Source organism: Ranitomeya imitator, chromosome 1 (genome assembly GCF_032444005.1).
Source record: "Ranitomeya imitator isolate aRanImi1 chromosome 1, aRanImi1.pri, whole genome shotgun sequence".
Classification (NCBI taxonomy): domain Eukaryota; kingdom Metazoa; phylum Chordata; class Amphibia; order Anura; family Dendrobatidae; genus Ranitomeya; species Ranitomeya imitator.
Genome location: NC_091282.1, coordinates 640,154,133 through 640,171,375, shown reverse-complemented (window position 1 = coordinate 640,171,375; position 17,243 = coordinate 640,154,133). Strand labels below are relative to the sequence as shown.

The 17,243-nt window shown below is 44.4% G+C and overlaps 1 protein-coding gene across 4 annotated transcripts in view; it reads right to left on the bottom strand.

Annotated features, from left to right (window-relative positions):
- Positions 1–920: 920 nt before the first annotated feature.
- Positions 921–17,243, bottom strand: part of LOC138638345 (high affinity immunoglobulin gamma Fc receptor I-like) — a 59,173-nt gene continuing 42,850 nt past the window's right edge. For 2 of the 4 annotated variants that reach the window (XM_069727575.1, XM_069727590.1), the window contains one exon: positions 935–1,168. In XM_069727575.1, coding sequence (XP_069583676.1) covers positions 1,086–1,168 — 83 coding nt within the window. In that variant the 3' untranslated portion in view covers positions 935–1,085. Of the gene's footprint in view, positions 1,169–17,243 lie in introns of all 4 variants that reach the window. The other 2 variants (XM_069727596.1, XM_069727583.1) reach the window with 2 other exon arrangements.

Below are 17,243 nucleotides of genomic sequence, written 5' to 3'. Positions count from 1 at the left end.
TTTAGGCAGCGCTGTACATAGTGATGACGACATGTATGGAACTGTTAGTCTATGTTCACATGTTGCATTTTTGTTAATGCAAATTTAAAGCTGCATTTAAGCTGCTTAAGGTACCGTCACACATAACGCTATCGTTAACTATATCGTTGCTTTTTGTGACATAGCAACGATATCGTTAACGAAATCATTATGTGTGACAGCGACCAACGATCAGGCCCCTGCTGGGAGATCGTTGGTCGCTGGGGAAAGTTCAGAACTTTATTTCGGCGCTGATCTACCGCTGACATCGCTGAATCGGCGTGTGTGACCCCGATTCAGCGATGTCTTCACTGGTAACCAGGGTAAATATTGGGTTACTAAGCGCAGGGCCGCGCTTAGTAACCCGATGTTTACCCTGGTTACCGTTGTAAATGTAAAAAAAAAAACACTACATACTTACATTCCCGGTGTCTGGTCAGGTCCCTCGCCTTCAGCTTCCCGCAGTGCACTGACTGGTGAGCGCCGGCCGGCAGTTAATAAATTGTTTTTCTAAAGCTTTATAGTGTAGTTTTAGGTCAGAGTGGGATGTTGGGGATGAGCTAGCAAGGTGCAGGGACAGGTAGTGATGGCTACTTGCGGACATGTGCGGCACTTGCAGTTTTGCACTTGTGGTGAGACAAAAACACTGCTAACCGGATCGTGGCAAGTGCCACACATGTCTGCAAGCCCCATATTGAACGAATGAGGCCGAACACAGTGTTGCCGTAAGTGATCCGTTACGTGGCAGATGCAGAAAAACTGCTGGATCTGCCGCAAATGGCAAAAATTGCTGATGTCAAAGAAGCCTAAGTCACTGTCGGCAGTATCTGCATTAGTCATACCAATGGGGGAGGCAGCACGAAAAGTGCCTAGGGCAGCATAAACTCTAAATACGGCCCTGCCTTTGGAGGAGTTTGGGATTCATTTGGTGGGATCTCAATGGCTCTCGAAATCGAATTGCTAGACAATGTGGACCATTTCTATATATTTTTGTGGACATCTCATTTTTATTTTGTTCTTCACTGTGAAGATTTTGTGTGCCATCGTCTTTAGATTAACGGATAAATTCAGAGTGCTGGGTTTATTGCTTCATTACATGGCATCAGGCGACGTACAAAGGAGCAGATATTTCCAAAGGAGGAGCTGCTGTCTGTTCCAGGCATCATGGTTGAGAAATCGTTCAAGTAGAAGGAAGGAGAAAGAAAAGAAGACGTTAGTTGTTACTTACAGCACATCTGCAGCCATTTACTACACCATTTGTAAAACACCTGACATTTTAAGTCACAAAGGTACTCTTAAAGCTAACCTTTGCTTAAAGGGGTGTCCATATAGAACATTTATCAATGACCAAGAGACTGAAGCCTCAAGTGGGACCACCACTGCTATAGACGGAGTATGGAATGGTGGTCACACATGAAAAGTACTGCTCCACTGAGACCACCTCTTAGTCACTGAACCTCCGCTGATCATATATTTATCATCTATCCTGTATATAGGTGATAGTTAGATTTTATTTTGCAAGACAACCAATATTTTAAGTGACAAGCTTTTACATTTCCATTGCCTAGTGTGTGGTTTTGTGTGACTTTAGTTCTGTGCTTTTTCCCTGCAGCTTCCCTCCTTTTTCCTTCAGTTAGCATGTCAGGTTTATATTGTGGTAGTCACAACCCAGCATGGTCTCTTTAGGATGATATCACATGAGAGCAAACCTGTCTATGGTGAGAGAGAAGGAGACGGGCCTCTACTGTGGCCGGTTCTGGTGATTTCAGGGTCTTGTTTGGAAAGCTTCATCCACATGCAGCAAAAAAAAAAATTCAACAGATAAAAACGGATTTTTCACTATGGAAGTCACTGTTTACAGAGGTGAGATCTGCTGCAAAATCCACATATATAACATACTGTAAAACATGCCTTTTTGGGGTGTGGAATCACACCCAATCAACAGCAGAAAACTTTTGCCACATGTGACCTTATCTTTAAGTGTCACGTCATGACATTTCTTTCTCCTGAATGTTCCCCCCATCACCTGTGACTGATATTGAAATTTGGAAGGAACCACGCAACTCAACCATGAAGTGGGGACCAATTAATGTTACAGAAAGGGCCGGGCGCTGAGGAGTAGATAGCAAAAAAGTCACCTTCGCTCTGCTGACTCCATAACTGCAGAGTCCAGACCTCCCCTGGTATAACATCAGCACAAACCCTGTGCCCTTCATGGCCGATCAGCTACATGCCGCCATATACAGTATCACCAAGCACAATGCCGAGCTTTGGCTGTTGGAGTGGTGTAAATCCACCACCAGTGGACTCTGAAGGAAACGTGTTCTGTGCAGTGATGGATCGCACTTTTATAGAGGAGTCTGGGTTTGGTGATGCCAGGAGAACGTTACCCGCCTAACTGCACTCTGCCCGCTGTATAGTTTGGTGGAGGAGGATAATTTCTATGGGATTGTATCAGGGCTCGGCCTCTTAGTTCCAGTGAAGGGAAATCTTAATTATTAGCACAAGACGTGGATAATTGTAGATTCCAATTTTGTGAGAATAGTTTGGGGAAGGCCCTTTTGTGTTCTCCAAGGTTCATTAAGACGCGGTTCGGGGAGTTTGGTCGAAGAACATGATAGGCTGCATGAAATCCAGACCTCAACCAACACTTAGAATGGAGATTGTGGGCCTGATGTCTCCCCAACATCAGGGTCTGACCTCACTAATTCTCTTCTGGATGAAAGGGCATAAGTTCCCAAAGAGGGCTCCAAATGTTCTAGAAATCCTTCTCATGAAAGTGGATGCCATTATATCTACAGAGGAGCCAACTTCATATTAATGTTTATGCTTGTAGAATGTGAGGTCAGAAAACCTCCTGTACGAGGAATGTGGAGGGAGAACATACTTTTGTTCATGTGATGGGTGCTGCAAACTCTGCATTTGCCTCAGGAGACGGTTTTTACTATCCGTGTGGTTTTCTTTTGGCCATCCGTGTGTACAATCCTTGTGATAGCTGTGTGTACATGTGTGTGATACATGTTCCGCCCATGTGACCCAAACCAGTATAGAATGCAGAACAGAAATGACAGATTTTTAGGTATTAAAGATGTGCAATCTATCTATCTCTCTATTATCTATCATCCATCTATCATCTATAGATTTAGCTATTTATTATCTATAGATTTATCTATTATCTATCTAACTATACTTCTGTCTATTATTTATCTAATCTATATTATCTATTATCTGTCATCTATCTATTATCTATCTATCTATCTCATCTTTCTATCATCTATAGATTTATCTATTATCTGTAGATCTATCTATAATCTATCTATTATCTATCTAGCATCCATCATCTATTATCTATACAGTATATGTATTATCTATCTATTTTCTATCCATCCATCTATGTGTTATCTATATCATCTATCTATCATCTATTATCTATCTATTATTTATCTATTATCTATATATCATCTATCATCCATCCATCTATTATCATCTGTCTATCTATCATCTGTGTATCTATTATTTACCTATGTATAGATCTATTTATCTTATCTATCTACCGTATATATTGACACCTCTTCAGCGCATAAAAATATGTAATTTCTATTCTTCATTGTATTCCGGTATGTGGCACACGAATGTCACACTTACGTAATCCGTATGCAATATGTATTATCATCTGTGCTGCCGGAAAAAAAGGACATGGCTATGTGTGGGTCACATGGACAAACGGTTTGTGTGAAAACATGGACATGAGTGCAGACTCATAGATTAAAATGGTTGTGCATGTGTACGTTTCTTCAGTACTGTATATGTGAAAACGGACATGACGCGTACCGGAAACATGGACCTGTGAAAAGGCCTAAGGCTTGCGTCACACTAGCGAGTTTTACGGACTTATGAGAGGCGCCGAAAATCCACATTGCACACGGACCTATGATTTTCTATGGGGCAGCTCCTATCTGCCGTATTTTACGCATCCTTATTATACGGTATTGTACGGGCGTAGAAAATCGCAGCATGCTGCGTTTGTCAGCGTATTGCGCAAAAAATTCGCCAATGAAAGTCAATAGGGGCGAGAAAAATACAGATTACACACGGACCAACAGTGTGACTTGCGAGAAATACGCAGCGGTGTTCCTGTTATGGCTGGCAATCAGGCAACACAGCGTGCAGTAATCAGCGCACATACAGAGATCTGGCAATAACCAAAAACAATAGGACGAGCTCTGAGACGTGGAATCTCTGTAGACTGCAGTACCTGATCTATCCTCACACAACTATAAGCAGCAGTGGATTGCGCCTATCACTACCTATGCAACTCGGCACTGCCTGAGGAGCTGACTAGCCTGAAGATAGAAATACAAGCCTGACTTACCTCAGAGAAATACCCCAAAGGAATAGGCAGCCCCCCACATATAATGACTGTTAGCAAGATGAAAAGACAAACGTAGGAATGAAATAGATTCAGCAAAGTGAGGCCCGATATTCTAGACAGAGCGAGGATAGCAAAGAGAACTATGCAGTCTACAAAAAACCCTAAAACGAAAACCACGCAAAGGGGCAAAAAGACCCACCGTGCCGAACTAACAGCACGGCGGTGCACCCCTTTGCTTCTCAGAGCTTCCAGCAAAAGTTAATAGCAAGCTGGACAGAAAAAACAGAAAACAAACTAGAAGCACTTATCTAGCAGAGCAGCAGGCCCAAGGAAAGATGCAGTAGCTCAGATCCAACACTGGAACATTGACAAGGAGCAAGGAAGACAGACTCAGGTGGAGCTAAATAGCAAGGCAGCCAACGAGCTCACCAAAACACCTGAGGGAGGAAGCCCAGAGACTGCAATACCACTTGTGACCACAGAAGTGAACTCAGCCACAGAATTCACAACAGTACCCCCCCCTTGAGGAGGGGTCACCGAACCCTCACCAGAACCCCCAGGCCGACCAGGATGAGCCACATGAAAGGCACGAACAAGATCTGGGGCATGGACATCAGAGGCAAAAACCCAGGAATTATCTTCCTGAGCATAACCCTTCCATTTGACCAGATACTGGAGTTTCCGTCTAGAGACACGAGAATCCAAAATCTTCTCCACAATATACTCCAATTCCCCCTCCACCAAAACAGGGGCAGGAGGCTCCACAGATGGAACCATAGGTGCCACGTATCTCCTCAACAACGACCTATGGAATACATTATGTATGGAAAAGGAGTCTGGGAGGGTCAGACGAAAAGACACCGGATTGAGAATCTCAGAAATCCTATACGGACCAACAAAACGAGGTTTAAATTTAGGAGAGGAAACCTTCATAGGAATATGACGAGAAGATAACCAAACCAGATCCCCAACACGAAGTCGGGGTCCCACACGGCGTCTGCGATTAGCGAAAAGCTGAGCCTTCTCCTGGGACAAGGTCAAATTGTCCACTACCTGAGTCCAGATCTGCTGCAACCTGTCCACCACAGAATCAACACCAGGACAGTCCGAAGACTCAACCTGTCCTGAAGAGAAACGAGGATGGAACCCAGAATTGCAGAAAAATGGAGAGACCAAGGTAGCCGAGCTGGCCCGATTATTAAGGGCGAACTCAGCCAACGGCAAAAATGACACCCAATCATCCTGGTCAGCGGAAACAAAACATCTCAGATATGTTTCCAAGGTCTGATTGGTTCGTTCGGTCTGGCCATTAGTCTGAGGATGGAAGGCCGAGGAGAAAGATAGGTCAATGCCCATCCTACCACAAAAGGCTCGCCAGAACCTCGAGACAAACTGGGAACCTCTGTCAGAAACAATATTCTCAGGAATGCCATGTAAACGAACCACATGCTGGAAGAACAAAGGCACCAAATCAGAGGAGGAAGGCAATTTAACCAAGGGCACCAGATGGACCATTTTAGAAAAGCGATCACAGACCACCCAAATGACCGACATTTTTTGAGAAACGGGAAGGTCAGAAATGAAATCCATCGAAATATGTGTCCAAGGCCTCTTCGGGACCGGCAAGGGCAAAAGCAACCCACTGGCACGTGAACAGCAGGGCTTAGCCCTAGCACAAATTCCACAGGACTGCACAAAAGCACGCACATCCCATGACAGAGACGGCCACCAGAAGGATCTAGCAACCAACTCCCTGGTACCAAAGATTCCTGGATGACCGGCCAGCACCGAACAATGAAGTTCAGAGATAACTTTACTAGTCCACCTATCAGGGACGAACAGTTTCTCGGCCGGACAACGATCAGGTTTATTAGCCTGAAATTTCTACAACACTCTCCGCAAATCAGGGGAGATGGCAGACACAATGACTCCTTCCTTGAGGATACTCGCCGGCTCAGATAACCCCGGAGAGTCGGGCACAAAACTCCTAGACAGAGCATCCGCCTTCACATTTTTAGAGCCCGGAAGGTATGAAATCACAAAATCAAAACGAGCAAAAAATAACGACCAACGGGCCTGTCTAGGATTCAAGCGCTTGGCAGACTCAAGATAAGTAAGGTTCTTATGATCAGTCAAAACCACCACGCGATGCTTAGCACCCTCAAGCCAATGACGCCACTCCTCGAATGCCCACTTCATGGCCAGCAACTCTCGGTTGCCCACATCATAATTACGCTCAGCAGCAGAAAATTTCCTGGAAAAGAAAGCACATGGTTTGAACACTGAGCAACCAGAACCTCTCTGTGACAAAACCGCCCCTGCACCAATCTCAGAAGCATCAACCTCGACCTGGAACGGAAGAGAAACATCAGGTTGACACAACACAGGGGCACAGCAAAAACGACGCTTCAACTCCTGAAAAGCTTCCACGGCAGCAGAAGACCAATTAACCAAATCAGCACCCTTCTTGGTCAAATCGGTCAATGGTCTGGCAATGCTAGAAAAATTACAGATGAAGCGACGATAAAAATTAGCAAAGCCCAGGAATTTCTGCAGACTTTTTAGAGATGTCGGCTGAGTCCAATCCTGGATGGCCTGAACCTTAACCGGATCCATCTCGATAGTAGAAGGGGAAAAGATGAACCCCAAAAATGAAACTTTCTGCACACCGAAGAGACACTTTGATCCCTTCACGAACAAGGAATTAGCACGCAGTACCTGGAAAACCATTCTGACTTGCTTCACATGAGACTCCCAATCATCTGAGAAGATCAAAATGTCATCCAAGTAAACAATCAAGAATTTATCCAGATACTCACGGAGAATGTCATGCATAAAAGACTGAAAAACAGATGGAGCATTGGCAAGTCCGAACGGCATCACCAGATACTCAAAATGACCCTCGGGCGTATTAAATGCCGTTTTCCATTCATCTCCCTGCCTGATTCTCACCAGATTATACGCACCACGAAGATCAATCTTAGTAAACCAACTAGCCCCCTTAATCCGAGCAAACAAGTCAGAAATCAATGGCAAGGGATACTGAAACTTAACAGTGATCTTATTAAGAAGGCGGTAATCAATACACGGTCTTAGCGAACCATCCTTCTTGGCTACAAAAAAGAACCCTGCTCCCAATGGTGACGACGATGGGCGAATATGTCCCTTCTCCAGGGACTCCTTCACATAACTGCGCATAGCGGTGTGTTCAGGTACGGACAAATTAAATAAACGACCCTTAGGGAATTTACTACCAGGAATCAAATCGATAGCACAATCACAATTCCTATGCGGAGGTAGGGCATCAGACTTGGACTCTTCAAATACATCCTGAAAGTCCGACAAGAACTCTGGGATGTCAGAAGGAATAGATGACGAAATAGACAAAAATGGAACATCACCATGTACTCCCTGACAACCCCAGCTGGTTACCGACATAGAGTTCCAATCCAATACTGGATTATGGGTTTGTAGCCATGGCAACCCCAACACGACCACATCATGCAAATTATGCAGTACCAGAAAGCGAATAACTTCCTGATGTGCAGGAGCCATGCACATGGTCAGCTGGGCCCAGTACTGAGGCTTATTCTTGGCCAAAGGTGTAGCATCAATTCCTCTCAACGGAATAGGACACCGCAAAGGCTCCAAGAAAAATCCACAACGTTTAGCATAATCCAAATCCATCAGATTCAGGGCAGCGCCTGAATCCACAAACGCCATGACAGAATACGATGACAAAGAGCACATTAAGGTAATGGACAAAAGGAATTTGGACTGTACAATACCAATAACGGCAGAGCTATCGAACCGCCTAGTGCGTTTAGGACAATTAGAAATAGCATGAGTAGAATCACCACAATAGAAACACAGTCTGTTCAGACGTCTGTGTTCTTGCCGTTCTACTTTAGTCATAGTCCTGTCGCACTGCATAGGCTCAGGTTTACTCTCAGACAATACCGCCAGATGGTGCACAGATTTACGCTCGCGCAAGCGACGACCGATCTGAATGGCCAAGGACATAGACTCATTCAAACCAGCAGGCATAGGAAATCCCACCATTACATCCTTAAGAGCTTCAGAGAGACCCTTTCTGAACAAAGCCGCTAGTGCAGATTCATTCCACAGAGTGAGTACTGACCACTTCCTAAATTTCTGACAATATACTTCTACATCATCCTGACCCTGGCATAAAGCCAGCAGATTTTTCTCAGCCTGATCCACTGAATTAGGCTCATCGTAAAGCAATCCCAGCGCCTGGAAAAATGCATCAACATTACTCAATGCAGAATCTCCTGGTGCAAGAGAAAACGCCCAGTCCTGTGGGTCGCCGCGCAAAAAAGAAATAATAATCAAAACCTGTTGAATAGGATTACCAGAAGAATGAGGTTTCAAGGCCAAAAATAGCTTACAATTATTTCTGAAGCTCAGGAACTTAGTTCTGTCACCAAAAAACAAATCAGGAATCGGAATTCTTGGTTCTAGCATCGATTTCTGATCAATAGTATCTTGAATCTTTTGTACATTTACAACGAGATTATCCATTGAGGAGCACAGAGCCTGAATATCCATGTCCACAGCTGTGTCCTGAAGCACTCTAATGTCTAGGGGAAAAAAAAGACTGAAGACAGAGCTAAGAAAAAAAAATGATGTCAGGATTTCTTTTTTCCCTCTATTGGGAATCATTGGTGGGGCTCCTTGTACTGTTATGGCTGGCAATCAGGCAACACAGCGTGCAGTAATCAGCGCACATACAGAGATCTGGCAATAACCAAAAACAATAGGACGAGCTCTGAGACGTGGAATCTCTGTAGACTGCAGTACCTGATCTATCCTCACACAACTATAAGCAGCAGTGGATTGCGCCTATCACTACCTATGCAACTCGGCACTGCCTGAGGAGCTGACTAGCCTGAAGATAGAAATACAAGCCTGACTTACCTCAGAGAAATACCCCAAAGGAATAGGCAGCCCCCCACATATAATGACTGTTAGCAAGATGAAAAGACAAACGTAGGAATGAAATAGATTCAGCAAAGTGAGGCCCGATATTCTAGACAGAGCGAGGATAGCAAAGAGAACTATGCAGTCTACAAAAAACCCTAAAACGAAAACCACGCAAAGGGGCAAAAAGACCCACCGTGCCGAACTAACAGCACGGCGGTGCACCCCTTTGCTTCTCAGAGCTTCCAGCAAAAGTTAATAGCAAGCTGGACAGAAAAAACAAAAAACAAACTAGAAGCACTTATCTAGCAGAGCAGCAGGCCCAAGGAAAGATGCAGTAGCTCAGATCCAACACTGGAACATTGACAAGGAGCAAGGAAGACAGACTCAGGTGGAGCTAAATAGCAAGGCAGCCAACGAGCTCACCAAAACACCTGAGGGAGGAAGCCCAGAGACTGCAATACCACTTGTGACCACAGAAGTGAACTCAGCCACAGAATTCACAACATGTTCCATAGAAAAGCCGGTAATTCAGTGCGGTGTACAGTAAAATCACACTGACAGGTTAGAATAGAATAGCTAAAATAAATGTCTACACATAGAATAGGGATATATATATATATATATATATATATATATATATATATATCAGTGAGACACACACATATATATATTTATATATATTTATATTTCATACAGCGCTTGATAGCAGAAAGGCCGGTAATTCAATTGCCGGCTTTTACTATCTCCTTCCCAAACCCGACAGGATATGAGACATGGTTTACATACAGTAAACCATTTCATATCCCTTTTTTTTGCATATTCCTCACTACTAATGTTAGTAGTGCGTATGTGCAAAATTTGGGGGCTCTAGCTGTTAAAATAAAGGGTTAAATCGCGGAAAAATCTTTAAGATGCGCCTTCTCTGGCACTTAGCCTCTCTCTTCCCACTCCCGTGTAGCAATGGGATATGGGGTAATAAAGGGTTAATGTCACCTTGCTATTGTAAGGTGACATTAAGCCAGGTTAATAATGGAGAGGTGTCAATGAGACTCCTATCCATTATTAATCCAATAGTAGTAAATGGTTAATAAAACACACACACATTAGGAAAAAAGTATTTTATTGAAATAAAGACACAGGGTGTTGTAATAGTTTATTATACTCTCAATCCAATTGAAGACCCTTATCACCTGAAACAAAGTTAAAATAAAAAATCAACAATATCCCATACCTTCCGTCGTTCTGTCTTGTCCCACGCTGTAAATTCATCGTGTGAATTTTTCTGAATATTTTCTCACGCTCGAGTTCATCTGAGGTCATGCCAGCAAGGGGCGCAGCACCGCAAGTCTAGGTAGCTACGTTCCCCTGCTTTCCATTCATTCCACACTTTTTACAGGCAGGAGCGGCTGCATTAGCAGGCTTCTGCTTGTAAAATTATTTAACCCCTTCAGATGGATTTACAGCGTGGGACAAGACGGAACGACAGAAGGTATGTGATATTGTTGATTTTTTATTTTAACTTTGTTTCAGGTGACAAGGGTCTTCAATTGGATTGAGAGTATAATAAACAATTACAACACCCTGTTGTGAATTCTGCTCTTGGGCTCCCTCCGGTGGTTGTTGATGGTAATGCAGTTATTCCTGAGCAGCAGTCTTGGACAGGTGTTTCTGCTAATTGCAATTCGGACTGGGGTATTTAGCTGTGCAGGACTCATTAGTCCTTGCCAGTAGTCAATGTTCCTTTGGAAATGTTGGTCATCTGCCTGGCCCCTCCTGCTTGCTGCCAATTCAGCTAAGATAAGGGTTTTCTTCATTTTTTTAGACACACTGCTGTGTGTTTATTTTCTGTGCTTATCTTGTTTCTATTTTGTTCCTGCTAGACTGTGCCTGATGATTTTCTCAGTCTAGTTGGAGTCGCATATATACTCTCCACATCTTTAGTTAGGTGGTGGAGTTTTTGTATTTTTCTGCTGTGGATATTTTGTAGTGTTTTATGCTGACCGCATAGTATCCTGTACTATCCTTTCCTATCTAGGTAGAAGTGGCCTCCTTTGCTTATCCCTGTTTTCTGTCTGCGTGTGTCTTTTCCTCTCCTACTCACAGTCATTATTTGTGGGGGGGCTACCTATCCTTTGAGGGTCTACTCTGAGGCAAGAAAGTTTTCCTATTTCCATCTTTAGGGATATTTAGTTCTCCGGCTGTGTCGAGGTGTCTAGGTCTGGTTAGGCACACCCCACGGCTACTTCTAGTTGCGGTGATAGGATCAGGGATTGCGGTCAGTAAAGTTACCACTGGTCCAGCGAAGGTCATTTCATGCTGCTCCAAGGCCACCTGATCATAACAACACCCTGTGTCTTTATTTCAATAAAATACTTTTTTCCTAATGTGTGTGTTTTATTAACCATTTACTACTATTGGATTAATAATGGATAGGTGTCTTATTGACACCTCTCCATTATTAACCTGGCTTAATGTCACCTTACAATAGCAAGGTGACATTAACCCTTTATTACCCCATATCCCATTGCTACACGGGAGTGGGAAGAAGGAGGCTAAGTGCCAGAAAAGGCGCATCTTCCAGATGTGCCTTTTCTGGGGTGGCTGGGGGCAGATGTTTTTAGCCAGGGTGGGGCAATATCCAAGGTCCCTCTCTAAGCTATTAATATCTGCCCTGTTATGATCTGGTGGTTTAGGAACAACATGAGACAAGCTCTGAAGGAGGTGGTATCTGTACTGACCGCAAACCCTGAACCTAGCAGCGCAACTAAAAATAGCCGTGGGGGGTACCTGACGCTCCCTAGACCCCTCGGCACAGCCTAAGATCTAACTTCCCCTAAAGATGGAAACAGGAAATCTATCTTGCCTCAGAGAAAATCCCCAAAGGAAAGATAGCCCCCCACAAATATTGACGGTGAGAGGAGGAGAAAATAACATACGCAGAAATGAAATCAGATTTTAGCATAGGAGGCCAGTCTAGCTTGATAGATAGGACAGGAAAGGATACTGTGCGGTCAGTATAAAAACTACAAAACAATCCACACAGAGTTTACAAAATCTCCACACCTGACTAAAGGTGTGGAGGGTAAATCTGCTTCCCAGAGCTTCCAGCTAACAGAAAAAATCCATACTGACAAGCTGGACAAATATAGAATGCACAGAACAATAAGTCCACAACATATGGACTGAAATGAGCAAAGCCAGAACTTATCTTTGCAGAACTGGTCAGGAAACCAGGAGAATCCAAGCAGAGATGTGAATCCAGCCAGGAAACATTGACAAGTGGCACAGGCTGAAGAAAGAGCCAGACTTAAATAGCGGACGATAAGTGGAGGCAGCTGATGACAGCTAACTCCAAGGAGCAGCCATACCACTAGAAACCACAAGAGGGAGCCCAAGAGCAGAACTCACAAAAGTGCCACTTACAACCACCGGAGGGAGCCCAAGAGCGGAATTCACAACAGTACCCCCCCTTGAGGAGGGGTCACCGAACCCTCACCAGAGCCCCCAGGCCGATCAGGACGAGCCAAGTGAAAAGCACAAACCAAATCGGTAGCATGGACATCGGAGGCAACAATCCAAGAATTATCCTCCTGGCCATAACCCTTCCAGTTGACAAGATACTGAAGCCTCCCCCTTGAAAAACGAGAATCCAAAATCTTCTCAACCTCATATTCCAACTCTCCCTCAACCAACACCGGGGCAGGAGAGTCAACCGAGGGAACAACGGGCACCACATATCTCCGAAACAAAGATCTATGGAAAACATCATGAATGGCAAAAGAGGCAGGAAGAGCCAAACGAAAAGACACCGGATTAATAATTTCAGAAATTTTATAAGGACCAATAAACCGAGGCTTAAACTTAGGGGAAGAAACCTTCATAGGAACATGACGACAAGACAACCAAACCAAATCCCCCACACGAAGCCGGGGACCAACACACCGACGGCGGTTAGCAAAACGTTGAGCCCTTTCCTGAGACAACGTCAAATTGTCCACCACATGAGTCCAAATCTGCTGCAGCCTGTCCACCACAGAATTAACACCAGGACAATCAGAAGGCTCAACCTGCCCAGAAGAAAAACGAGGATGAAAACCAAAATTACAAAAGAAAGGTGAAACCAAAGTAGCCGAACTTGCCCGATTATTAAGGGCAAACTCGGCCAACGGCAAGAAAGGCACCCAATCATCCTGATCAGCAGACACAAAGCATCTCAAATAGGTCTCCAAGGTCTGATTAGTTCGCTCAGTTTGGCCATTAGTCTGAGGATGAAACGCCGAAGAAAAAGATAAATCAATGCCCATCCTAGCACAAAAGGCCCGCCAAAATCTAGAGACAAACTGAGAACCTTTGTCAGACACAATATTCTCCGGAATGCCATGCAAACGAACCACATGCTGAAAAAACAATGGAACCAGATCTGAGGATCTGAGGAACTTAGGCAAAGGTACCAGATGGACCATTTTAGAGAACCGGTCACAAACAACCCAGATAACAGACATCTTCTGGGAAACAGGAAGATCCGAAATAAAATCCATGGAAATATGCGTCCAGGGCCTCCCAGGGACCGGCAAAGGCAAAAGCAACCCACTAGCGCGGGAACAGCAAGGCTTGGCCCGGGCGCAAGTCCTACAGGACTGCACAAAAGCACACACATCGCGAGACAAGGAAGGCCACCAAAAGGACCTAGCAACCAAATCTCTGGTACCAAAAATCCCAGGATGACCAGCCAACACTGAACAATGAACCTCAGAAATTACCATACTTGTCCATCTATCAGGAACAAACAGCTTCCCCACTGGACAGCGGTCAGGCCTATCAGCCTGAAATTCCTGAAGCACCCGCCACAAATCAGGGGAGATAGCAGAAAGAATCACCCCCTCCTTAAGAATGCCAACCGGCTCCAGGACTCCAGGAGAATCAGGCGAAAAACTCCTAGAGAGGGCATCAGCCTTAACATTCTTAGATCCCGGAAGATACGAGACCACAAAATCAAAACGGGAGAAAAACAGGGACCATCGATCCTGTCTGGGATTCAGCCGCTTGGCCGACTCGAGGTAAATCAGATTCTTATGATCGGTCAGGACCACAACACGGAGTTTATAGCTCCCTCAAGCCAATGTCGCCACTCCTCAAACGCCCACTTCATAGCCAACAACTCCCAATTGCCGACATCATAATTGCGTTCCGCAGGCGAAAACTTTCTGGAAAAAAAAGCACAGGGTTTCATCAAAGAACCATCAGACTCCCTCTGAGACAAAACGGCCCCTGCCCCAATCTCAGAAGCGTCGACCTCAACCTGAAAAGGAAGAGAAACATCTGGTTGACGCAACACAGGGGCAGAAGTAAATCGGCATTTAAGCTCCTGAAAGGCCTCAACAGCCTCAGAGGACCAATTCGTCACATCAGCGCCTTTCTTCGTCAAATCAGTAAGGGGCTTAACCACACTGGAAAAGTTGGCAATGAAACGGCGATAGAAATTAGCAAAGCCCAAAAATTTTTGAAGTCCCATCACAGATGTGGGTTGGATCCAGTCATGAATAGTTTGGACCTTAACAGGATCCATTTCTATAGACGAGGGAGAAGAAATAAAACCCAAAAAAGAGACCTTCTGAACTCCGAATAGGCACTTAGACCCCTTCACAAATAAAGCATTATCACGAAGGATCTGGAACACCATCCTGACCTGCTTCACATGAGACTCCCAATCATTGGAAAAAATCAAAATATCATCCAAATATACGAACATGAATTTATCAAGATAATTGCGGAAAATATCATGCATGAAAGACTGGAACACAGATGGAGCATTAGAGAGCCCAAATGGAATCACAAGGTATTCAAAATGGCCTTCGGGCGTATTAAATGCAGTTTTCCATTCGTCACCCTGTTTAATACGAACAAGATTATATGCCCCTCGGAGGTCAATCTTAGTAAACCAACTAGCCCCCTTAATCTGAGCAAACAAATCAGTAAGCAAAGGCAAGGGGTATTGGAATTTGACCGTGATCTTATTAAGAAGACGATAATCAATACAGGGTCTCAAGGAGCCATCCTTCTTAGCAACAAAAAAGAAACCCGCTCCCAATGGTGACGAAGAGGGCCAAATATGCCCCTTCTCCAAAGATTCCTTAACATAGCTCCGCATGGCGGCATGCTCTGGCACACACAGATTGAAAAGTCGGCCCTTAGGGAACTTACAACAAGGAATCAAGTTAATAGCACAATCACAGTCCCTATGTGGAGGAAGGGAACTGGACTTGGGCTCATCAAATACATCCTGGAAATCCGACAAAAACTCAGGGACCTCAGAAGAGGGGGAAGAGGAAATTGACATCAAAGGAACGTCACTATGTACTCCTCGACAACTCCAACTAGTCACCGACATAGCTTTCCAATCCAGCACCGGATTATGTTCCTGTAACCATGGAAATCCCAGCACAACAACATCATGCAGGTTATGCAACACCAGAAAACGGCAATCTTCCTGATGTGCAGGAGCCATGTACATAGTCATCTGTGTCCAGTACTGAGGTTTATCCTTGGCCAAGGTTGTAGCATCAATGCCCCTCAAAGGAATAGGGCTTTGCAAAGGCTGCAAGGAAAAACCACAGCGCCTGGCGAATTCTAAGTCCATTAAGTTCAGGGCAGCGCCTGAATCCACAAATGCCATGACAGAAAAGGACGACAATGAGCAAATCAGGGTCACAGATAAGAGAAATTTAGGCTGTATAGTACTAATGGTAACAGACCTAGCGACTCTCTTAGTACGCTTATGGCAATCAGAGATAACATGAGCCGAATCACCACAGTAAAAACACAGCCTATTCTGATGTCTGAATTCCTGCCGTTCTGTTCTAGTCAAAATCCTATCACATTGCATAGGTTCAGGACTATGCTCAGAGGATACTGCCATATGGTGCACAGCTTTGCGCTCGCGCAGACGCCGATCAATCTGAATGGCTAGAGACATAGATTTGCTCAAACAGGCAGGCGTAGGAAAGCCCACCATAACATCTTTAAGGGTTTCAGAAAGACCTTTTCTGAAAATAGCAGCCAGAGCCTCTTCATTCCATTTAGTGAGCACAGACCATTTTCTAAATTTCTGGCAGTATAACTCTGCCGCTTCCTGACCTTGACACAAGGCCAACAGGGTTTTTTTTGCATGATCCACAGAATTAGGTTCGTCATACAATAATCCGAGCGCTTGAAAAAATGCATCTACATTCAATAATGCCGGATCCCCTGTTTCAAGAGAAAAAGCCCAGTCTTGAGGGTCACCACGCAGCAAGGATATGATGATTTTCACCTGCTGAATGGGATCACCAGAAGAACGGGGTTTCAAAGCAAAAAACAATTTGCAGTTATTTTTAAAGTTCAAAAACTTGGATCTGTCCCCAAAAAACAAATCAGGAGTAGGAATTCTGGGCTCTAAAGTCGGAGTCTGGACAACATAGTCCTGGATACTCTGTACTCTTGCAGCAAGTTGATCCACACGAGAAAACAAACCCTGAACATCCATGCCAAAACATATATCCTGAACCACCCAGATATCAAGAGGAAAAAGAAAAAAAAAAAAAGACAAACCAAAGCACAGAAAAAAAAATGGTTCAGAACTTTCTTTTCCTTCTTTTGAGATACATTTAATTCAATTTTAGCCACTTGTACTGTTATGATCTGGTGGTTTAGGAACAACATGAGACAAGCTCTGAAGGAGGTGGTATCTGTACTGGCCGCAAACCCTGAAACTAGCAGCGCAACTAAAAATAACTGTGGGGGGTACCTGACGCTCCCTAGACCCCTCGGCACAGCCTAAGATCTAACTTCCCCTAAAGATGGAAACAGGAAACCTATTTGCCTCAGAGAAAATCCCCAAAGGAAAGATAGCCCCCCACAAATATTGACG